At 41.9% G+C, this 25,327-nt stretch overlaps 1 protein-coding gene across 1 annotated transcript in view; it reads right to left on the bottom strand.

Moving 5' to 3' along the window:
- Positions 1 to 25,327, bottom strand: part of NPHP1 (nephrocystin 1) — a 152,201-nt gene that overhangs the window by 48,765 nt on the left and 78,109 nt on the right. Inside the window, exons 12-18 of the mRNA XM_082252304.1 lie at positions 18,451 to 18,579; positions 17,906 to 17,980; positions 15,634 to 15,744; positions 14,012 to 14,094; positions 8,142 to 8,218; positions 6,867 to 6,966; positions 3,807 to 3,919 (exon numbers count right to left, since the gene is read on the bottom strand). Of these exons, the coding sequence (XP_082108430.1) occupies positions 3,807 to 3,919; positions 6,867 to 6,966; positions 8,142 to 8,218; positions 14,012 to 14,094; positions 15,634 to 15,744; positions 17,906 to 17,980; positions 18,451 to 18,579 (688 nt within the window). The remainder of the gene's footprint in view (positions 1 to 3,806; positions 3,920 to 6,866; positions 6,967 to 8,141; positions 8,219 to 14,011; positions 14,095 to 15,633; positions 15,745 to 17,905; positions 17,981 to 18,450; positions 18,580 to 25,327) is intronic.

Genomic DNA, 25,327 nt, shown 5'->3' on the forward strand with positions numbered 1-25,327 from the left:
CTTCCAGTGCGACCGAAAGGCACGAAAGGACCCCTGAGAGGGTCTAAACGAAGCATTCTTCTTACCGCGAACAAACTTAGACTTGTGAGTCTGGGGCAAAAGAGTACTCTTACCCCCAGAAACACCCTTGATCAGAGTATCCAAGGATTCGCCAAAAAGGAGAGAGTCCGCGTAAGGCAAATTAGCCAAAGTCTTGCAAGAAGATTGGTCAACAGACCAACATTTCAGCCAGATCAGGCGACGGTTCAACACCGCCACACTCTGCAGACGCGCAGCCAAAGGGACCATATCTAGGTCCGCCTCACACAAATACATGACACCCTGATGAATCTGATCCACCATAGCCAATGTCGACGGCGAAGCAGAGTCAGCCACCAGAGTGCGCCTGGGCACCTGCGTCCAATCGGCAATAGCCTGGGCTGCCATAATGGAAGCAAAAATAGGCTTCAGCATAGAGCCCGCAACCGTATAAGAGTGACGGGCCAGAGACTCCAAATTCCTGTCCGTAGGGTCCCGGAACACCGGGGTATCCTCAGCAGGAATCGCAGTGGATTTATTCAAAATCGCCACCGCGTGATCCACCTGAGGCGGCACACACCAACGCTCATCAGTAGCTGGTGCAAAAGGATAACGCAGCTTGAACCTACTCGGCACAGCAAAAGGCTTCTTTATGTTGCGCCATTGCTCCTCAACAGCGCGCTGAAATTCCGTAGAGCAAGGAAAAACCTGCTACGTTTTGCGTTTTCTCTGCGTCCCATAAGAGGACATCAAAGCAGGAGGACATGGTTCATCCTCCAAATGCAGCGTTTGTTTTATAGAAGCAACCAACTCATCCATGAGTGCAAGCTCTTCAGACGAGCCAGGGGGAGAATTATCAACCCCTTCCACCTCAGCCTCCCCTTCAGACCCCGCAAGGTCTAGAGAAGAACGAGACCCTGAGAAGGGCACTCCAGCCATAGCATCCCCATCGCCCTCTGAATCAGAGGAAATGGACACCCTGGGCCTTTTTGTGGATCGATCAGCCACCAGCATCTGCACCTGAGCAGCAAGGTTAGCCACAATAGTAGCCAGATCAGCCCCCTCGGGGGAAGCAGCAGCAGCCCCCTGGCCCCCTACCAAGGAGGGAGGAAACTTGCTTTCCTGAGAATCCATGCCCCAGTAACTTAGGAAAAAAGGAGTACTGCCCCTTTAAGGTTGCGGCGATCGTAGCCCCCGCACTCACAAAACACACTGACCCACTGGGCTAAGAATACAAGGCAAGGAATACAGGAATGGAAGGTAAAACCTGGAGAGGTCACACAGGCTGCTGCTTCATCGATCGCTGTCCTCAGAGCAAAAGGAAGTGATGTGAGACTGACCGCCCCCACAAAGCCTATGTAAGGCTACACAAACATGGCCGCCAGCCAAGGCTGTAGAGGCAGAAAACACTGACATGTGGCCCGCGCGATCGCCGCCAAAATGGCGGCGTTTGGCGCCAAAACGGCGCTATCACCACACAGGATCGGCCACCACAAAACTGTCACAAAAAAATGGCGGACCGCAGCAGCGGTCGCCGCACAGTATGCCCACAACATGTCTCACAAGCATGTCCTTCACAGCACACAGCATGTCACACAGCCTGTTACACAGAGCAGAGCAGGAGAGTCCCCCCCCTTGCAGCCCACAGAGAGCAGCTATACTGACAGGGAGCTCAACATTATGCACAGACATGCAGGGTCCCACAGTCCCAGACTGACACCCAAGACAGACAGGTCCCCACACAGAAATACACTTACCATCCGGATGGCGTGGGGAGCCTGCACAAGCGATCAAACCGCTGCACTAAGGACAGGGAGAGTCGCAGCCAGTACGCAGTGGAATTGCGGTGTGAAACCGCATGGCGTCCAGTGAGGTAGCCACCTCACCGCAGCATCCCTGCAGCGGACAGGGATGGGTCGTTCATATTTGCCAGGGAAACCTAGCTGAACGCTCGATGGCAGGCTGGGAAGCCACTGGCCCTGAACCCCGGATAACCAGGGAGGCCAGCCCGAGACCCAGCACCGCACGATCATCTTCATCAGAAGATCTAACTAGAGCTGAAAATAAACAGCTAAGTAAAGAAAGAGAAAAAAACTCCAAACAAAATCAAAAAGAGAAAAGAAGCTGAGACTGAAAAGCCCCAGCACAGGAAACGCCTAACCTACTCCTGAGCTAGACAAATGAAACTGAGGTAGGAATGCAGGAAGCAGGAGGGTATTGACTGAGGGGACCACCCCCTGGGGGTGGGGTATGCTAAAAGCTTTGATATTAACATATTCTGTTGTCTAGCCACTCCTACGGAGCAAAGGTCAATAACCCTATTGTGACGAATATGAAGGGGCGGCGAATGTCAGAGGACGTAAGAGAAAAAAAGTTTTCTTTTTTTTTTTTCCACATTTTCCAAAAACTTCTGGAAAAAAATGACATGTTCAAAAGACTCATTATGCCTCATAGAATATATGTTGGGGTGTTTGCTTTCCAAAATGGGGTCATTTTGTGGGTAATTCCATTGTCCTGGTGCTCCAGGGCCTTCAAAAGTGTGATAGGTCGTTAGGAAATTATATGTGCAATTTATGGTCCTAGAACACCTGACGGTGCTCCTTGAATGTTGGGCCTCTGTATGTGGCCAGGTGTAAAAGTCTTACAGATGTGGTGTTGCCATACTCAGGGAGGAGTAGCAGAATGAATTTTGGGGTGTAATTGCAAGTATGCCTATACCGTGTGTGAGAAATAACTTATTAGTTATTATGACAATTTTGTGTAAAAAAAAAAAAAAAAATTACAACTTCAAAAAACTCACCATGCCTCTTACTCGGTCTAGTCATCCATAGTTTGTGGTGAGACATCTTTTGATCTATTTATAGTCTTTGTGTTTTCAGACTGTAGAAGTCCCAAGAGTATACAGATTAGGGGGTCGGTCGATTATTGGGGGCCAGTCACAAACTTACTGATATTACTGATATAGGTCTCCCCCTGCCACATCAATCATCTTTTTGGGGCCCACTATGTCCTCGGCCTGGGTAGAAGAAGCCAGGATTTAGAAGGTTTGCAGTGCACCACGCACTGGGCCTGCAAATGTTCTGACAGTCTGACTGAGTCCTGGCTTCTTCTACCCACCGCCCTCGTCTCAGACAGTGAATGTCATGGAACAACTGAACTGGACCAGAGAGGACATGCCAGCCAGCAGCCACCACCCCCCACCCACAGCAGGGAGCCAGGCAGCCACCCCCCCTCCCCCCCCCCCCCCACACACACAGCAGGCTGCCAGCCAGCCACCCACAGCAGGGTTCCAGCCAGTCAGATACTCACAGCAGGGTGCCAGCCAGCAACCCACTCACAGCAGGGTGCCAGCCAGCCACCCACTCACAGCAGGTTGCCAGCTAGCCAGCCACCCAACAGCAGGGTGCCAGCCAGCCACCCAACAGCAGGGTGCCAGCCAGCCACCCAACAGCAGGGTGCCAGCCAGCCACCCACCTATTTTAACATTAACATGTTCAGTTTATAGCAGATTTGTGTAGAAAGTTATGTGGATTTTTCAAAACTTTAAATTTACAAAACTTTGGCACCTGATACCGGCTATCGGCTTGAAAGGCAGCCAAAAAAATCGGTATCAGTATCAGCCCTGAAAAAACTATATTGGTCGACCCCTAATACGGATTACTTTTTACATATTCACTATTATGTAGTGGCGTGGAGAAGGTAAGGACTAGGAAGAAATTAAGATAAATCCAATTCTGATAAATTGTATGTTTACTAGAAATATTACTTATACAAGAAACATTGCATACCTATATTCTGCATGTTCACTCTCTCTTTCAAAAGAACATCACCAAGGATTTGCCGATAAAAGACCAACAATGGCACGTGGCACATGCTGCCTACCAAGGTTTCTGGAAGAAGACTACAAAAACAAGATGAATTAAAATATATATTCTGTAGAAACAAATAACAGTGAGAGTGCTCAGTTATTAGACCCGAGTACAGCTCTGCTGGCTTGCCCTCAACGTAGCTGGGAGAGAAAAGAAGGATAAACAAGACGTAGCAGGTAAGGCTAGTATAAGATGGTTTAGGGGTCCTTTGCAGACACACTGTCATTGTGAGCAATTGGATGGGCATACACTTTTATTGCCCCTCTAGTCTGCTGACTGAACAATTAAGGAAAAGCAGGGCACCAATGAGCTCATCCCTTTGCGCTATCTCCTATCAGTGGGTTCACTGTCAGCACATGTGCACTGCCAGCTAATCTGACTGGCTCCTAATGTTGTACCGTTGTACAGGGGATTTCAGGGGGGGCGAATATAAGACAAATCATGCAGGCTGCATTACAAAAAAAACACTTAATGCTGAAGTCTAACAAAATTTGTGGGGGGGGGGGGGGGGGTATACAGCACCAGGGACATAACTTACCTCTAATGAAGTGTATCCTACTGTTGGTTCCTGAATACTGTAAACTAATATAGTTGCGTAAGTTCACCACTGTTTTCTACCTGTTTTTTTAACAGGTAAACTGATCATTGAAGAGAAGATTTTAATGGTAACCAGCAGTCAGCAGGCTGTCTAATGCATTTCTTTAAAGGTAAGATATGTTATTGGTGCTGTATAACCAAAAATATTTTACCTAAACGTAATTTTTCATTTAAAAAAATAAGTTCACCTTTAATAAAAAATAATAAATGCACATTTTTTCCAGGTAAAAAAAATGTACATTTACTATATATATATATATAGATATACAGTGGGTACGGAAAGTATTCAGACCCCCTTAAATTTTTCACTCTTTGTTATATTGCAGCCATTTGCTAAAATCATTTAAGTTCATTCTTCTTCCTCATGAATGTACACATAGCACCCCATACTGACAGAAAAACACAGAATTGTTGACATTGTTGCAGATTTATTAAAAAAGAAAAACTGAAATATCACATGGTCCTAAGTATTCAGACCCTTTGCTCAGTATTTAGTAGAAGCCCCCTTTTGATCTAATACAGCCAGGAGTCTTTTTGGGAAAGATGCAACAAGTCTTTCACACCTGGATTTGGGGATCCTCTGCCATTCCTCCTTGCAGATCCTCTCCAGTTCTGTCAGGTTGGATGGTAAACGTTGGTGGACAGCCATTTTTAGGTCTCTCCAGAGATGGTCAATTGGGTTTAAGTCAGGGCTCTGGCTGGGTCATTCAAGAACAGTCACGGAGTTGTTGTGAAGCCACTCCTTCGTTATTTTAGCTGTGTGCTTAGGGTCATTGTCTTGTTGGAAGGTAAACCTTCGGCCCAGTCTGAGGTCCAGAGCACTCTGGAGAAGGTTTTTGTCCAGGATATCCCTGTACTTGGCCGCATTCATCTTTCCCTCGATTGCAACCAGTCATCCTGTCCCTGCAGCTGAAAAACACCCCCACAGCATGATGCTGCCACCACCATGCTTCAATGTTGGGACTGTATTGGACAGGTGATGAGCAGTGCCTGGTTTTCTCCACACATACCGCTTAGAATTAAGGCCAAAAAGTTCTATTTTGGTCTCATCAGACCAGAGAATCTTATTTCTCACCATCTTGGAGTCCTTCAAGTGTTTTTTAGCAAACTCCATGTGGGCTTTCATGTGTCTTACACTGAGGAGAGGCTTCCGTCGGGCCACTCTGCCATAAAGCCCCGACTGGTGGAGGGCTGCAGTGATGGTTGACTTTCTACAACTTTCTCCCATCTCCTGACTGCATCTCTGGAGCTCAGCCACAGTGATCTTTGGGTTCTTCTTTACCTCTCTCACCAAGGCTCTTCTCCCCCGATAGCTCAGTTTGGCCGGACGGCCAGCTCTAGGAAGGGTTCTGGTCGTCCCAAACGTCTTCCATTTGAGGATTATGGAGGCCACTGTGCTCTTAGGAACCTTAAGTGCAGCAGAAATCTTTTTGTAACCTTGGCCAGATCTGTGCCTTGCCACAATTCTGTCTCTGAGCTCTTCAGGCAGTTCCTTTGACCTCATGATTCTCATTTGCTCTGACATGCATTGTGATCTGGAAGGTCTTATATAGACAGGTGTGTGGCTTTCCTAATCAAGTCCAATCAGTATAATCAAACACAGCTGGACTCAAATGAAGGTGTAGAACCATCTCAAGGATGATCAGAAGAAATGGAAAGCACCTGAGTTAAATATATGAGTGTCACAGCAAAGGGTCTGAATACTTAGGACCATGTGATATTTCAGTTTTTCTTTTTTAATAAATCTGCAACAATGTCAACAATTCTGTGTTTTTCCGTCAATATGGGGAGCTGTGTGTACATTCATGAGGAAGAAGAATGAACTTAAATGATTTTAGCAAATGGCTGCAATATAACAAAGAGTGAAAAATTTAAGGGGGTCTGAATACTTTCCGTACCCACTGTATATATATATATATATATATATATATATATATATATATTTTTTTTTTTTTTAAGGAGCCTGGAAAGCATTGCACTCTTGATCAGCAGATCGCTGCTGCCATGCAGGGCTCCTGCAGGCTATCAGTGTAAGCTGTCTGCCTGTACATCATATGGGCAGGCAGTTTCCCACTGATGGGAAGAATTAATGTACTACCAGAGTGCTCAACAGCGCCGTGGTAGTTCACTGAAAACTACAGGTCAGCAGCCAAAAAGGATGTCGGTACTTCTCCCCTGTACTGCTGTCACACAGAGGCAGCGGATCACCGAGCGGCTGTAGGAGCAGGAACATGTTACACAATCCAACCTATAAAATGGGTGGAACATGTAACATGTTCCTCAAAAGTGAACTTATCCTTTAAATGCATTAGTTAGGGTTTTATATCTGGCTTTTGAGTTGAGTTGAGCTTTAACAATGTCATCACTGACAGGTGCACATACCTTAACATTTCTCTTCTTCTTCTGTTGACAGATCTAAGTTTCACAAGAAGCCGTGGTTGTCTTCTGTGGGTTATCATTTGATTAAAGACTCCACTGTTTGCTGGAGAATAACATTGTAAACTTAAATAAAGCATTAAAACAAAGAAATGCAATCTAAATTCACATGGTCATAATTCCTTTTATCAACTGGTTTATTGTATCTGCAATAACTGATAAAAGGGACACAGGATAAAAGGCACAACTATCATTTCCTCCGCACATGCCAAGGTGCTAGGCGTAATCCTGGATTTTGACCTCTCCTTTCAGCCTTACATCTAATCTCTGTCCAAATCATGCTGCCGTCACCCCCATAAAATTTCCAAAATGCACTTTTTCCTACCCAATTACAGCACTACTGATTCACTCACGTGTTATCTCTTTCCTCAACTATTACAACTCCCTTATCTCTGGCCTAAATCTTGGCAGGCTATCCCCCTTCAGTTTATCATGATTGATGCTGCCAGACTAATTTGCCTTACCAACCACTTGTCTGTCACTCTTTGTCAATCCCTCCACTGGCTTCCAACTGACCAACCAATAAAATTCAAAATGCTAACAAAAACATACAAATCTTCCACTAGCTACATCATCAACCTAATCTCAAAATAACCACCAAAGAGTAAAAAATAACCAGCAAGAGGACCAAAATGTCCCCTTTGCCTGTTGCAAGACCTCCTGCTCCTAAAGGTTCCTTGACAGCTGCTCCCATGCTCACCTTCAAGGTTTCGCCAGAGCCTCTTTACTCCTCTGAAACCCCTTACCTTAACCATTATTTCCTACTCTGCCTTTAGATGATCCCTGAAAACTCATGTCTTCAGCAAAGCATATCCTTCGTCTACCTAACTACTGGAGTTTTAATTCTCAAACAACTCATCTCCAGTTAATACCATTTGTTTCTCTTGCTCTTCTCTTTAGTTTATAAGTGCTTACAAGCAGGGCCCTTCTAATCCTCTCATCTTGAATTGTATGGCAGCTGTACCAGCTCCCCTAATTTTGTAAAGCACTGCGCAAAATAAATACTCTTTCGTAATAATAATAACTAAAACAACAAGTTGAAAAATCAATGTGAGCAATGACGAGTATTTTTGATACTGGAAAAAGGTAATATCTCCTTCAAGGGGAATACTCAACAGCCTGATCCTCAACCAAGCATTGTACTAGGGTGCTGGATCGGGGCAGGGTCAGACACCTTTTGGCAAATCTAACCCACAAGGGTACAGTTTTATCACTACTGACCTCGCCTTGATATAGATGGATCCACCTCAACTCCTTGTTCATAGGGAGTACCACCATTTAATGTCAATTCATAAGTCCTGTTTAAAAAATATGTTAGTTAATACTAAAGAACTGTATACATTAAATGTATATAATATTAAAGTAAAAATAGAAAATGCAATTGCAATGCAATGGTTATTAGTAAGAAACTAGCTAAAATACAGCACACAAAAAAGGTGAAGCTTACCCATGAATGTTAAGCATTTTAATATATGTCATCATCCAAACGTTTCGTTGTTAGTCACTAACTTTAACCATTGTATTTTATGCTCAGATTCAAATAAAATTTCCTGTACTACATGACAATTAAAGAGTTGTTATGTACTCATAACATATGCAGCAGCACTAGAAAGTTATAGAGTATTTATGTAACAATCTAATTTGCTAGTTATTTACTGTACCTTTTATACAAGGTTATAAATACATTGAAAGCACAAGTCAGTAAATAACTTTAATAACTATATGCGCTATATTTGTGGCAATTGTGGTGAAACTCAAAGTCGCACTCTAGCTTAGTGGCTACGTTTCCACTAGTGCGACTCCATAGTTGTGTGATTTAGAGTGTGACTTGAGTGCAGCTTTGATCCGAGTTTACACTCTCTGGATCAAAGTCGCATGAAAAGTTGCATCAAAGTATTGCAGGTACTTTTTCAAAGTAGCTTATTTTTAAAGTCGCATAGATGGGAACGAGTGCCACTAAAATCAATGTTATGTGCTGCTGGAGCCATGAAAAGTGGACATAACATACTTCCAATGCCTGCCCTCTCAGGAAAAGCTGCTAGCCTAAACTAAACTATGAAGAGAGAAGGAGATCATATTTTGTGAAGGGTAGGAGGATTGGGGGTGGGGCTGGGCAGGTCTAGAGATGCCGGTCTAAGAAAGACCGACAACCTTTTCAGGAAGTGAAAGTTAGCTTAGCAATTCAGATAATGGGAGAAGTTGTTTATCTCGTTTAGATAACGCTTTCTAAGCTAGACAAGCAGCTAGTCAGAAAATGAATAATATCAAAGATAAAGATATTTAACATAATATTAAACAGAAAAAAATTGGATTTTTGCCTTACCGTAAAATCTTTTTCTCTGATTTTCATTGACGGACACAGCTCCAGAATCTTCTTAATCATTGGGTTATGCTGCCCACTACAGGAATAGGACACTAGGCAGGAAAAAGATTTAACAGGCCTATGGTCTTTACGGTAAGACAAAAATATAATTTTCTCTTTCGTTCATGGACGTGTCAAAACATGAGGGGTGGGAAAAACACAGCAGAAAAAAATCCAAAAAAGGCTAAACCTAGCCAACCAGGTAACATGGAGCTTAACCAGGAACAACTGGAGCTCATCTGGAAACAATACACCCTCAAAGAGGACCAGGTGCTCTCAAACAGTGGCCTGCAAAACCTTGCGGCCAAAAGCAGCATCCGCAGATGCCAGTACATCCACTTTATAAAATTTTGTGAAAATGTGAACAGATGACCAGGTGGCCATCTTGCAAACCTGTATCACTGATGCCTGATGGAGGAAAGCCCAAGAGGCACTAAGCGCCCACGTAGACAGCGCCTTAACAGGGAACGGAGGATCCTGACTCTTGATGGACTAGGCCTGCACCAACGTCTGTCTTGTCCATCTGGAAATTGTCATGGCAGATGCGACCAAGCCTTTGCAAGGTCCATCCGTAAGGACCAACAGTAAGGCTGATTTCCAAAACTACTTGGTTGCCGCAAGGTACACCCTGAGCGCTCCCGACCCACATCCAGAGAGTCCAAGGCAATCCCCCTAGGCTGTTTAGACTTAGGACACAGGGAGGGGGGACACTACTTACCACACTATGGAACCGGGTGGGCACCGCTCCGGGCAGACCACCGCACAATCGGAATGGGGGTGCTGCGGGTCAAGAGGCACGCTGTGACTCAGGCTGGGACCAGGTCGTATGCGCCCTTGCGAGACGATTAACTCGCAGGCCAGCCCCGGTCCAGTGGGGCTATGTCGCGGCCGACCTAGCACAAAGTTGAGGCCTGCATGCGTCCGCTGGCCGGACTGGGGAGACCAAGTCGCCAAGTCCAGCAGTTGATTGTAGTTCAATAATAAAAGAGGAAAACATTCCATTTAAAAAGGAAAAAATGCTAGGACCAGAGATCCCAGCAAGTAACTAGGTCCTTACTCCTGACTAGGCAGAAAAAAACTGAATCACCATAGCAGAGTGTGGGAGTATATCCCCTGGGACTGCCCTATAGGCATGGTAAAGGTTTTTCCTGCCTAGTGTCCTATTCCTGTAGGGGGCAGCATAACCCAATGGTTAAGAAGATTCTGGAGCTGTGCGTCAATGACTGAAAGAGAAATGTAATTTTTGACTGGAGTTACCCTTTAAATGCTTTTGCCTTCTCATGAGAATGAGAGGCATTTTGGTCTGGTGAGTGTAGTTTCATAAGGGAGATTGTCTCACTTGATCATGTTGGTGGTAGATTCGAGGTTTATTGTCTTTCCTGCTAATATACACACGGGGTGTGATGATTATCAGGATTTGCTCTATGTATTAATTTGCATATTATTGAACAGACTATATATACTTTTGTATAACTTTGTTTGTTGTTAACACATTTTTCACACTGTTGACACATGGTACTGTGAATTGAGTATTCGTTGGCACACTAATATCAATATCACAATTTTTGGTATTTATTTATGTATTAGGTAGCAGCAATTAGTTCAATAGAGATATAGAATCACCAGGTTTCAGCGCAGTGACATATATTGATATTGGTCTATAGGGTAGATGCTTTAAGCATGAGGGTTCATCAGAAGCCATGACAAAGGCAACACGTAAAGTCTTCCAGTGTGCATAGCCTTTAACTTCAGTGCAATGAGTATATTAATTTTGATCAATGCAATTATACTAGTACTAACCCCTGTGATTAAGTCGGAAGTGACAAAACGTGCCAGTCGTGACTATACAGCAGCCGGACTAGCAGAGTGAGAGCGAATTATGATCCCTGGATGATCTGTAGCCAGCATGGAGGTGATGAGATCAATGGGGACCAGCTTACGTGTCCATGACATATGTTTAATGCCTATGATTAAGTTTTAACATGTGAGTGGATTGTAGTTATTTTGAATAAATGTTTGAGTGTGTAACTATATTACACTAGTGGAACCTTTCTTTTTTCATTTACCCTTACGGAGTGACAAGTATCACAAGAGGGATGGAGGAGTGAATAGGTTTACTAAAGGACCTTGCAATACCGTTCGTAACTTAAGCGTATTTGCCTAACCATGAGAATGGGGGGCAATATAATTTGGTGAGTTACAATCTGATGGGAGTGGGAAGTGATGACACACAACGGTGGTGGAGTTTTGTGGTGATTTAAATTTATTCGGTTTTTCACTGGACTCATTACTCTTTAGATTCTTTTGGATTTCTTACTTCATTATCATCAGATGGACAATTTATGGGACAATTATACTATCACTTGTTTATGTTTTATATTTTGCATATTTTCCTATTGTATAATTGACTCTTCTTGATACAGACACCAATTCTGGGAGTTGTTTAAAATTTGAATCATATTGAATTGAATTTTATAATTTCAGTGTTTTTTTAGTGCTACTGGGCATACCCGTATATGTGTGGTTTCATATGTCTGTATTCCGCTATTTTTTTCGATTTTTCTATATTTTAAGTAGCAGCATAAATTGTTAATTCTTGGATCACATTTGAGTTTATTGTAGTGCGGGGATTATCACTTTTACGATGCAATTATACAGTATCTCACAAAAGTGAATACAACCCTCACATTTTTGTAAATATTTTATTATATCTTTTCATGTGACAACACTGAGGAAATGACACTTTGCTACAATGTAAAGTAATGACTGTACAGCTTGTATAACAGTGTAAATTTGCTGTCCCCTTAAAATAACTCAACACAGCCATTTAATGTCTAAACCGCTGGCAACAAAAGTGAGTACACCCCTAAGTGAAAATGTCAAAATTGGGCTCAAATTGTCAATATTTTATGGGGCCACCATTATTTTACAGCACTGCCTTAACCCTCTTGGGCATGGAATTCACCAGAGATTCACAGGTTGCCACTGGAGTCCACTTCCACTACTTCATGATGACATCACAGAGCTGGTGGATGTTGGAGACCTTTTGCTCCTCCACCTCCGTTTGAGGATGCCCCACAGATGCTCAATAGGGTTTAGGTCTGGCGACATGCTTGGCCAGTCCATCACCTTTACCCTCTGTTTCTTTAGCAAGGCAGTGGTCGTCTTGAAGGTGTGTTTGGGGTTGTTATCATGTTGGAATACTGCCCTGCGGCCCAGTCTCCGAAGGGAGGGAATCATGCTCTGCTTCAGTATGTCACAGTATATGTTGGCATTCATGGTTCCCTCAATGAACTATAGCTCCCCAGTGCCGGCAGCACTCATGCAGTCACAGACCATGCAGTCACAGACCATGACCAATCCCACCATCATGCTTGACTGTAGGCAAGACACACTTTTCTTTGTACTCCTCACCTGGTTGTCGCCACACACACTTGACATCATCTGAACCAAATATGTTTATCTTGGTCTCATCAGACCACAGGACATGGTTCCAGTAATCCATGTCTTTAGTCTGCTTGTCTTCAGCAAACTGTTTTCTTTCTCTCGTTTTTTGTGCATCATCTTTAGAAGAGGCTTCCTTCTGGGATGACAGCAATGCAGACCAATTTGATGCAGTGTGTGGCGTATGGTCTGAGCACTGACAGGCTGACCCCACCCCTTCAACCTCTGCAGCAATGCTGGCAGCACTTATACATCAATTTCTCAAAGACAACCTCTGGATATGACGCAGACTCAACTTCTTTGGTCGACCATGGTCGACCATGGCGAGGCCTGTTCTGAGTGGAACCTATCCTGTTAAACTGCTGGATGGTCTTCGCCTCCATGCTGCAGCTCAGTTTCAGGTTCTTGGCAATCTTCTTATAGCCAAGGCCGGGCATCTTTACGTAGAGAAACAATTCTTTTTTTTTCAGATCCTCAGAGAGTTCTTTGCCATGAGGTGCCATGTTGAACTTCCAGTGACCAGTATGAGAGAGTGAGAGCGATAACACCAAATTTAGTTCAATCTTATTTTATTGAAAGAGAAGGGTTTTACAGAGTTAGGGGAGAAGCATGGGGGTATGAAACATACAGAAAAATAAATTGTTCAGGAATGACATATAGTAAACTGTGAGTAAGTGCATACAACAGATAACACCAAAGTTAACACACCTGCTCCCTATTCACACCTAAGACTTTGTAACAGTAACGAGTCACATGACGCCGGGGAGGGAAAATGGCAAATTGGGCCCAATTTGGACATTTTCACTTAGGGGTGTACTCACTTTTGTTGCCACCGGTTTAGACATTAATGGGTGTGTGTTGAGTTATTTTGAGGGGACAGTAGATTTACACTGTTATACAAGCTGTACACTCACTACTTTACATTGTAGCAATTTGTCATTTCTTCAGTGTTGTCACATGAAAAGATATAATAAAATATTTACAAAAATGTGTGGGGTGTACTCACTTTTGTGAGATACTGTACTGCTGTTATAACAGGCTTGACAGGAGAAATATGGTCCTGCTTAAATGACAAAAAAAAAAAATGTTCCATGGATAATGTAATGTAATGTAATGTTTCTTCTTTTGAATAATGTAAGGAAAGTGAGAATAAAAATCATCAGACCACAGTAAAAATATAATGGAAAAAAAAACAAAACAGGTTTTTATGATTCAGAACTCTGGGGGAAATCTCACGCGCTGTCAATCAAAAAAACAAATTTAAAAATTTGAAACTTTCCCTTACTTTGAGGGTATTGGAATGCCACTAACATCAAAGAGTTTTAAGAAAGTCCAGCCACAGCTCAGCTCTCCCCTCTCACCTGTAGACTAAAAAAGAAAATTCCAGGTAATAAAGTTAAAAGACACACAAAGCAAGGAAGCTATAGAGGTCACATATTTGCACTTTTTTTTGCAGAACGATTTTACAGGGCGAGTGTATGTACAATGCTTTCCTTTTTTAGGAAATGCTAACTTTTGCTATCCAGCAATGTGGTTCTGCCTCATAATAAATACAGTTCATGATGATTACCTATTAATGTGAATGCTTCTTGTTTAGTAAGCTCTGCATATCTAAAACATTATACCTAAAACATGCTTTAGTTCTAGATAGGGAGCAGAAGGGTTTGAACTCTCTACCCCTAGGATGTACATGACAAATAGAATTTAGCTGTAACTTGACCTTCCTGGCTCACAGTACAGATAGCATTCCACATATAATAGTATGAGTAATGTACTAGGTGTCAAGGACATGGAATGCCTGAAACAGTATAGTGTGCATCTGAGCTCTGCCTGTTACAGTATGACAAAAATCTCAACACCAGTATCACGGACAATGATATAAACCTAGCAAAAAACAGTATCATATCACAAACAACATGCTAAAAGTCTTGTATGAAGTTCCATTTTGAATCGAATTTTATACTGAAAAAAAGTGTGATAGGTGTGTTTTCCATAGAGGCCCAGTTTCAGCTGTCATTTTCCTACTGCAGCTGTGAAAAAATCATGCAAATTAATAAATCGCAACAACAATGCAGATACTTGTATGTTGTCCAGCACTGATCCATAAGGTTCTACACTTCATCTCAGTACAATGATTCTGAACAGCCAGAATGGATGGAGGACCTCTCATTTTTGAACAAAAATAAGAGGTAAAAGCAAAGGTAAAAGCATGAATGCCCGGTTACAAACATCCGACTTACATACAAACTGAAGGCGATAACAGGAAGTGAGAGGAAATCTACCCCTAGGAAGTGAAATTTACTCCTGAAAGAGTTATTATTGGCCAAAGGTGTCTCCGCTGAAGGTTTATCACCAATCCTTGCTTCCAAAATTTTCAAAATCCAATTTTCACAAGGACAGAGAGTGAGGTGAAATCTTCTGAACAGGGGCACAGACAGCAAAACAACTATTACATTGAATGTTAACCTTTCCCTATGCTATCCAAAAAACATTAACAATATGTACCTGTTCCAACTTACTTACAAACAAATTAATCTGAAGAAAAAACCTACAGACCCTATCTTTTTGTAACCTGGGAACTGCCTGTACCCGATTTTTGTCTGTGAATGTAAAAAGTTCACTTAAATATGTTCACTCTATAATTCAAACTATGCAACCAAAGTGAAAAAAGAAGTCAAACAGAACATTTGCATTTCCAATCTAATAAAACAAATGCATGTACTTGCATGCAATCATCTGTTACAGCAACTCATTTGGACAGAAAGCAACAATCAAGACTAAACTATATACCCTGAATATGGTTTATATTTTTTTTAAAAATGAAAAAATTGTCAGGAAAAAGATCTTAATCACACAGAGCACAACACAATAATAATACATAATAATACATGTTAATATGAAACTTACATTTCGGATATAAGTAACTCCTACTTCAAACAAAATCCCTATTTCAGGCAACTGACTGGCAGACCTCACGAAACAGTCTCCATCTAACATGCTTGGAAGAATGCCTGTGACCTGTTAGCACCCAAAAAACAAATGGAAACACAGAATTATTTATATCCACGTACAGAACAACTAATTTCCTAACATCATTTTCCAATGTACTTTATATGTATTGTTCCATTGCAGAAAAAAATATTTTCCCCTGGTACAGTACCCATGAAACTGGTCTTTGTCCAATCACTAGATATAATTGATCCCCTTGTCAGTCAGAGTGGAAGAAACATGTAAGGTGCCAGGTCTAAAGCTAGGAGTGAGTAAGAACAGTGTCCTGCCCTTTTTTGCTTCCATTACCCGGGAAGGATCAGAGTGGCTGGCGCACGGCGGCTTCTCTGCATGTCCTTTGCTGATACAATCGAATGCTTGATTTTAGGCTTATACTTTGCTATTTTTGTGCGTACCTTGATTACCTTTGTTTCATAAATCTTGATTCTTAAGATACTACACAATGGGAGCTTGTTTTCTGTTATATTAATATGTTGGCATTGAAATCTAACCACTGAATAGGGAGAGGACAGCAGTGAACGGAAAGCCATAAAGTAGGCTGCACCTGTGTGGAGAATCTTGGGAATCATTAAAATCTGTGTTTACCTAATCTTACAGAGAGATAGGCACACATTTCTGGTAAGTGTGTTTCCCATATGATTGGTGGTGGTCTACACTTGGAAGAAAAAAACTATTGGTGATGGGAATTATCTAGGTTTTACACCATTGGGCTATATTTGTTTTAACTGATTTAGCCTAAAATCTATCAAGAAAAAAAAAAACTGATCAAGATTAATTGTTTATGATTTTTAATTAATATAAATTCCGCTCCAGGATATTCAAGGAATATAAGGGCTGCTGCCTACCTCAAATACCCCCCAAAGGGGTATAACAATATGAAAAGAAAAAGAAGGTATACTGGCGCTGCCTAGATTTAGAGTGTCATATATGCAAAGGAAATTACATAAATTGTATATGATGACCTCACGTGTATATAAAGTGTCAATAGTGCTCAAATGTTCCTATGCAAAATTCATAAATAAATAAAGTGTTACTCAATATATCTTAGTACTAAATATAACAAACAGTGTTAAACTGTATATAATAACCTATCGGGTAAAAATAGTGTTCAAATGTTCCTATACAAAAATATAATTCAATAATAAATAAATAAATTAGGTGTTAATCAATATATGATATTAATAAATATATAAATAGTGTTAAAAATCATAAAACCAATCATAAATCAATTGCATCATCCAAAATTGAATAAATTATATAATCCAATAGTCCCAGTAGTGCAAAAAATGTTCGTAGTTCTGAAAATCAGTCAGTGCAGATACGTGCAATAGTGCTCCCCCAATTGGACTGCACTCACCAGATAGAAGTACCCCTACAGGGGTCAGAGGTGTATAGCCAATAAACAGGGTCAGACTCCCCCAACCGCTATGGCACCGATCAGCCCAAATGTTTCAGCCCACATATATAAAAAAGGTAGTTCCTATCCAATGGTATTATGGGTAGTGGATGGTCTATTTGATGCTGTGCTAATCGCTCAAACCAACAGTTCAGGCTAGAAACAAATACACCAAAGTATTTCCAGATACATATTGGTTATGTCCATCCACAATGGCCACGTTGATGTTTTTCAGGATTTTCAATCCCAGTGTGTGTACACGGCAGGCTGAGCTTCCTCCACATCCATAATATTCTGTCCCTCTATGTGTATGGATGTCACACTCCTCTCCCCGGATCTCTGCCGCCGCTCTCTAGCCCTTATTTCCCCCACACACAGTAAAAGGAGCTCGGTGTTACTGGGGACTAAGTGAATCAACTAGCAGGGAGCACAGAGCACAATTAAAAATATATTTTTTTTGCTTAAAAACTTTCAAATGTAATATATTTTTGCAGTATTGAATCAGCGCTGTAATTGTGTTTTTGTTATATCAATCTAGATTATCACTTACCATAGGATACAAAGTAGCAATAAGGAGCCAAATTACATGTACTTTATTTCCATAAAAAATATTTGAAAATTGTTTTTTCATATTTTTTTCATATTTAGTGAAATTTATTGTAATGTGAAGCCAAAAACAACAGAAGGCACATATTTGAAACAAAACTAAAAAAAAACCTAAACACCAAAAATAGAAAGATATTACATAAAAATAGCACTTGTATGTATACTCACCCTAGGCGAAAATGTCCAGGTTTTAGAATTTTTTGGTAGCCATGTTGCTCTTACTGTATGAATGTTACTCAAGACCTAAAAATATGAAAGTATGCATATTTTTATTTGGTAAAAAATAGCATTGTTTTTTATTTAAACTCTACAGCACTGACATTTTTCACAGCACCTTTACATTCATACATACTTGCAGACACCAACTCCAACAGACAGAAGCAAATTACTGTAAATAGTTTTGGGGGGTTTAAGGAATTCCCAGGAAAATGGAAAGATTGTGACATCTTCATCCATCCTTGTTGGAACACAAACCCACAGTGCTCATCAACTCATCAGAACAACGTTGACACTTGAAAATATGTAAAAATGTACTTCTGCAAAACTAGTATTGATTTTTGAGTTATGACGAGTTATGAGCAGGTGTGTGTCAATGGCGTGTCTTTAACCAAAAATGTTGGTGCTGAATGTGTCCCTCTGTCCAATCTCTGTAAGGCAGGAGGCATGTGATTGAACCTCTACCCAGTGGAACTTGAACGTCACAGTATGTTTACCTTAGCGCCATCAAACAAGCAAAGCCGCACATGTCTGCTTAGAATCTGAATACTGGCTCCAGGCAGGGGTATCATCTTACAACTCCATAATGTCAAAACCAATGAGACCCTGGTAGGGAGAGGCTGGATCTGCAAAAATAAAGTCATATGCTTACATTCATTTTTTGAATCAATCAGAAGATGATACAGCCCTAAGCATGAGAAATTGCAATGCTTGTCTAACATATTCAGGGTCTGATAGAAGAAATCTGCACAAATATTACCATAGTTTGTATTTGCATTGTTGATGTCTATTATTACATTTCAAGCAATGTGACAGGGTGGGACAGGCTGCACAGAACATAAATAATGTTTTGTTTATCGAATACAGCTGGCTCGTATTAGTAGTACAGCCAAGAAAGGTGAAGAGGACAAAGTACAACAATCTAAATCTAAAGCTAAAGAAATTATAAAAAGGCTAAGGCTGCATTCACACCTGAGCAGAGCGACTTTCAGGCATTTTTATTTGTGAATTTTTAAGCATTCTTGGAAGTTTATTACAAGCCATTTAGAGGTATCTTACAAGCGTTTTACAGCTTCAGGGGTTTTTGTTTAGCCAATAGAAAGCATTAGGAGGAGGAGAGTTGCTGTTTGGGCAGAAAATGTGCGACAAAACGCTACTAAAACGCTCATGTCACACATTTTCAGGCGTTCCCGTTGAAGTCGGCTGTTCATTTTTAAACAATAACGAAAGCAGTTGGCCTACAATGCTACAGGACTCAATACATAGGAAGTATAAAACAGAAATCTCCCAGATTATTGACTTATCTATAGGTAAGCTTTATGCACACAAAAAAATGCAGAAACATAGACATTAGTAGATGGCTGTCAGATACTGATGATCCTATCACAAAAAAAATCATGTAAAGAAAGCATACCAAATTCAGATGATAAACCAGTCAGCCAGGAAAGTGTGAAATGGACATCACTACATTTCAATTACTGTAATAGAGATTGTTACAGATTTCTGTAAATGCCAAATACCAGCCAAACCAAGCCAATTTATATACCTCTCCACCTCCACTTTAACAGATCAGGGAGGGGCATGAAATATAGGGGGGTTCTGCCATTTTATTTACAAACAAAATTAAGCGGATTGTTAAATGTCATTTAGGCTCAGTTCACACTTGTGCGATGCGGGAACCAGCGCGATTCCAGAGCAGGTTCCCGCATTGCATCTCACTTGCAGGCAGTTCACACTGCCCTCTTCAAACCACTGCGGGTGTCAATGTAAAGTTAATGACACCCCAAAATCGGTTCACAGATCGCATAGCAAACTGTGAAATCGAACAGGAATTGGATTGCATGGGTGCGAACACCCATGCGATTCGATTCTAGTGAATCCAAAAAAGGGTCCTGCACCATTTTGGACCGAATGCAATTCGAATTCAGCCATACGAACTGTATGGCTGAATTTGCATCACAAAAACAACGCATGTTACTTGTACAGCAATTAGGTGCGAATCACATGCGATGTCTGTCATTGCAATAGGGGAAACCCAGCCCTAGGGTAATTTTCTAAATGTCACTTTTGCAGAAGTACATCCTATACAGTGGGGATCGAAAGTTTGGGCACCCCAGGTAAAAATTTGTATTAATGTGCATAAAGAAGTCAAGGAAAGATGGAAAAATCTCCAAAAGGCATCAAATTACAGATTAGACATTCTTATAACATGTCAACAAAAGTTAGATTTTATTTCCATCATTGACACTTTCAAAATGACAGAAAACAAAAAAATGGCGTCTGCAAAAGTTTGGGCACCCTGCAGAATCTATAGCATGCACTGCCCCCTTTGCAAGGCTGAGACCTGCCAGTGTCATGGATTGTTCTCAATCATCGTCTGGGAAGACCAGGTGATGTCAATCTCAAAGGTTTTAAATGCCCAGACTCATCGGACCTTGCCCCAACAATCAGCACCATGGGATCTTCTAAGCAGTTGTCTAGAAAACTGAAAATTGTTGGCGCTCACAAAGCTGAAGAAGGCTATAAGAAGATAGCAAAGCGTTTTCAGATGTCAATATCCTCTGTTCAGAATGTAATTAAGAAATGGCAGTCATCAGGAACAGTGGAAGTTAAAGCAAGATCTGGAAGACCAAGAAAAATATCAGACAGAACAGCTCTCAGGATTGTGAGAAAAACAATTCAAAACCCACATTTGACTGCACGATCCCTCCAGAAAGATCTGGCAGACACTGGAGTTGTGGTACACTATTCCACTATAAAGAGATACTTGTACAAATATGGTCTTCATGGAAGAGTCATCAGAAGAAATCCTCTTCTACGTCCTCACCACAAAAATCAGCGTTTGAACTTTGCAAATGAACATATAGACAAGCCTGATGCATTTTGGAAACAAGTTCTGTGGACCGATGAGGTTAAAATTGAACTTTTTGGCCGGAATGAGCAAAGGTACGTTTGGAGAAGAAGGGGCACAGAATTGAATGAAAAGAACCTCTGTCCACTGTTATGCATGGGGGTGGATCAATCATGGTTTGGGGTTGTATTGCAGCCAGTGGCACAGGGAACATCTCACGAGTAGAAGGAAAAATGGATTCAATAAAATTTCAGCAAATTTTGGATGGTAACATGATGCCATCTGTGAAAAAGCTAAAGTTAAAGAGAGGATGGCTTCTACAAATGGATAATGATCCTAAACACACCTCAAAATCCACAGGGGATTATATTAAGAGGCGTAAACTGAGGTTTTGCCATGGCCTTCACAATCTCCTGACCTCAACATAATTGAAAATTTATGGATAGACCTTAAAAGAGCAGTGCGTGACAGACAGCCTAGAAATCTCAAAGATTTGGAAGACTTTTGTCAGGAAGAATGGGCAAAGATACCTCAAACAAGAATTGAAAGACTCTTGGCTGGCTTCAAAAAGCATTTACAAGCTGTGATACATGCCAAAGGTACAAGATATTAACTCTGCAGGGTGCCCAAACTTTTGCAGATGCCATTTTTTTGTTTTCGGTTATTTTGAAAAGTGTAAATGATGGAAATAAAATCTAACTTTTGTTGACATATTATAAGAATGTGTAATCTGTAATTTGATGCCTTTTGGAGATTTTTCCATCTTTCCTTGGCTTCTTTATGCACATTAATACAAATGTTTACCTGGGGTGTCCAAACTTTCGATCCCCACTGTATGTGCAATACTTCATGTAAAGGTTTAAAGAGGAAGTAAACCCTCTGCAAAAAAATGAGAAAAAAAAACCTGTAAAGACAAAGGCATAATGAACTAGTATGCATCGCATACTAGCTCATTATGAAGTACGTACCTTATAACGAAGCCCCCGCAGTGCCGACATGTTCGGCCGTCCTGCGTCCTGGTTCGCATCCTCCGGTCATCTGATTGGCCGGAGGCGCGATTACATCACTCCCGCGCATGCGCGCGGCAGCCGCCGTTCACGGCACAGGGCTCTGAAGGAACGGCACGGGTGGCCATTCCTTCAGAGCACATGCGCCATGTCATCGGCTGCATGCACTGTAAATATCTCCTAAACGGTGCAAGTGTAGGAGATATTTATAGCACCCATAGATAAGCCTTAATATAGGCTTACCTATAGGAAAAAGTCTTTAAAGTGGGTTTACAACCACTTTAAGACATCCCCCAAGCATGTTATTAAAGTAATTGTTACATAGTTGGTAAGGTTGAATAAAGACACTGGTCAATACAGTTTATCCTGTATTTGTATATTTTCAATTTTGCATTTAAAGCCTTTTTTTAAAAAAAAAAGACTCTCCAATCCCGCTGGGATGCTAGTCCACCTCAGGAGGGTTTTTTTGTTCTCCATAGAGCTCCAAAAGGCATTTCATTCTTTCTCTTGGTCCTACTTGTCCATGTTCCTGGGCGCCTGGGGATTTGGGCCCAATTTCCCTAATGTGCTTAGGATTTTATATTCTCAACATAAAGATAACGTTACATGGTTATTATTGTAGGTCGACTGAGATAGGTTGCACCTTGTCCCTTTTTTTTTTATTTTTTTTTCCAAAAAGGATGCAATATTAGTGGTCATATTGCTTCAATAAACGTCCCGGGTGTGGAAAATTTTGAAACAGGGTACAGTGCAAAGTCCAACGTCACAGTCAGGACAGTAGTACCGCGTTTTCTTTCTGATTTTCCATCCAGAGTTGTCACGCTTGGAACAGCAAACCACACACATCCTTGTGGGTACAGACTTCTTTTCCGTCGATGGAATGTGGTCCATAAATGGACGACCGGTCAGGCGTTCGGGGTTCACAACACCAGCAGCACGGCGTCCGGATCTACTTACTGTTGGTGTTTGGTGCCTGAGAATTATGAGCTCAGCAATTTTCCACACAAAGTCCGCATGAACCACAGGCCTGTCACTCTTCTTTTTTAGGAGAATGAATGCATTCCACAAACACTTTTCCAGGAGGTGCCTGAATATTTTTTTATAATATTTTTTCTGTTGTTTCCGCATTGCCGCATAGAAAGTCATGGCCTGGTCAGCTCTGTCCACACCTCCCATGGTGTTGTTATAATCCAGGACCAGTTGTGGTTTCATAACATCTTTTCCCCCTTTTGTATGTACCATGACAGTAGCGGTGTTGTGGATGGTACTCATCAGGCAGACATCTTTTTTGTTGCGCCATCTCAGTGCCAACATTTTTCCTTTCTGCCAGGCAACTAATTCTCCGGGCTTTAGCTTTTTGTTGGTAAAGGTGGGGGGCATGTCACGCCGGTTAGCTCTGACGGTCCCATACGCATCCGTCTTGTGTTGTAGAAGGAACTCAAACAGTTCTGGGGATGTATAGAAATTGTCTGTGGTGACACAGTACCCCTGATTCAGCAGAGGCTCAATCAGCGTCAGAACTGAAGCGGTTGCCATTCCATAGCTGCTGAACCTTTCGTTGAACTTGGTTCCTCTCCCGGTGTATAGGACCGAATTCCAAATATATCCAGAGCTGCATTCACACAGCATAAATGATTTTATGCCAAAGCGTGCTCTCTTGGACGCAATATATTGTATCCAGCTGAGTCTCCCTTTATATGCCATTAGACTTTCGTCTATACAAATGTCTCTTTCTGGGACATAGGACTCCTGGAAATTTTTCAAAATTAGTTGATAAATGTCCCAAATTTTTTTGAGCTTCGGAGCTGGATGAGAAGTCTCATCAAATTTGTCATTATTTGTAAAGTGCAAATACTTCATAATGAGCGAAAATTTGTGCTCTGACATAACCGTGCCAAAAAAAGGAGTGGCCAATAATTTGTTGGTGGTCCAATACCACTTCTGCAGGGGTTTCCCCACCACTCCCTGCAGAATAATTAGGCCCAGAAATTTCAAAATGTCCGCTCTGGTCACGGGTTCCCACATCCTGCTCCTTGAAAACCGCCGATGCGCTGCGGCTTGTTGCTCCTGGTACCGATTGGTTTCCACAACAATCTTTTCGATAACCTCATCGGTCAAAAAGAGTTGCAGGTATGCCAAGGGGTTGTCATCCTCAACATCCACTTTGATACCAGGTGCTCCGGTAAACGGGAACCTTGGGGGTGCTACGTGCTTCGTACCGCAGTCGATCACGCACCAAGTCCGCACATCGCTCGGCACAGTCGCAGCATCATCGCTGAAATCCCTTTCTGCGCCCTATGACGAACTTTCCCACGAATCGCTGTTACTCCACTCTGCAAGCGATTCTGTATCGCTGTCGCCCAGCAGGTCATATACCGCTTTTGAGGTTGCAGCGCGCTTGTTTGATGCCATGGTCGCTCTGCAGTATCCAGACACAAGGTACAGGAAAAATGCAGGAAGTGCAATGGAGAAAGCACTGGGGGGCAATCAAAGGTCAATTTATTTTATTTTGGCAATGTAATCCAATAGGATTACAGTGTATCAGTGTGTTTGTGCATATACTTTTTGAATTTGCCGCTGATTCCACCCCCCTGCGGACGTCACGTCGCAGGAGACGGAAGCCGGGGCTCACAGAGGATCGGGAGGAAGCTCCGCCGCTGCTCACCGCCCGCATACATCGCTGGATCCCGGTGACAAGGTAAGTAAAACCTCTACCAGGATCCAGCGATCTTTCTGGCGGTACCCCGAGTGTGGCTCCGGGTTACCGCTTTTGGCTCTGAAATTTAACCCCGAGCCACGATTGGGAATACCGCTAAGAGGGTTAAGAATGGCCCTTATATTAAAGGAATTTCCTGTGAGTACCAGATGCACAAATGTGCTCTTTTTGTAGACAACCCGCAATTATTTCTTGTGTTGCCGCTTATTTCCACACCTAATGTCATGCGTCTTTTACAAGATTTTGGCTATGAATATAAATGACCCCCGTCGCTTCTATCCAGCATGAAAGCATCTTTCTCCTTTGCTTGGAGGGCAGACTAAATCCCATAATTGGATATCTGTCTTACACCTTCGAACGCCCAACTCTATCGATGGGAATTATCTGCCCATATTGATAAAATTGGAAAAAAAATCTTCAACAATGGACAGTACATAATGTCTACAAGCAGAAAATACCCAAGCACAATTGAGAAATACATAATCTCTCCTGGATTAGGATTAATTCTGTCAAAATAAATTTATTGCCTAGAATTCTGTATTATATTTGCTCCTTACCTATTGCTTTGGACCGTTTGGATATACTGAAATTTGAATCAAAGATAATTCAATATGTCTGGAGTGGAAAAGGGCATAGGTTGTCGAGAAGGGTGTTATTCTCCTTCAGATCTAGGGAAGGTGTTGGAAATCCCAAATCTAATGCTATAATATCATGCTGCACCACTGGCCCAACTGTCCATGGTATATTTCCATAGGGAAAGACCTGACTGAACCACTGTGAAATGTCAGGCGGTGGGCTCT

The sequence above is a fragment of the Pelophylax lessonae genome (genome assembly GCF_965119305.1).
Source record: "Pelophylax lessonae genome assembly, chromosome: 3".
Lineage (NCBI taxonomy): Eukaryota > Metazoa > Chordata > Amphibia > Anura > Ranidae > Pelophylax > Pelophylax lessonae.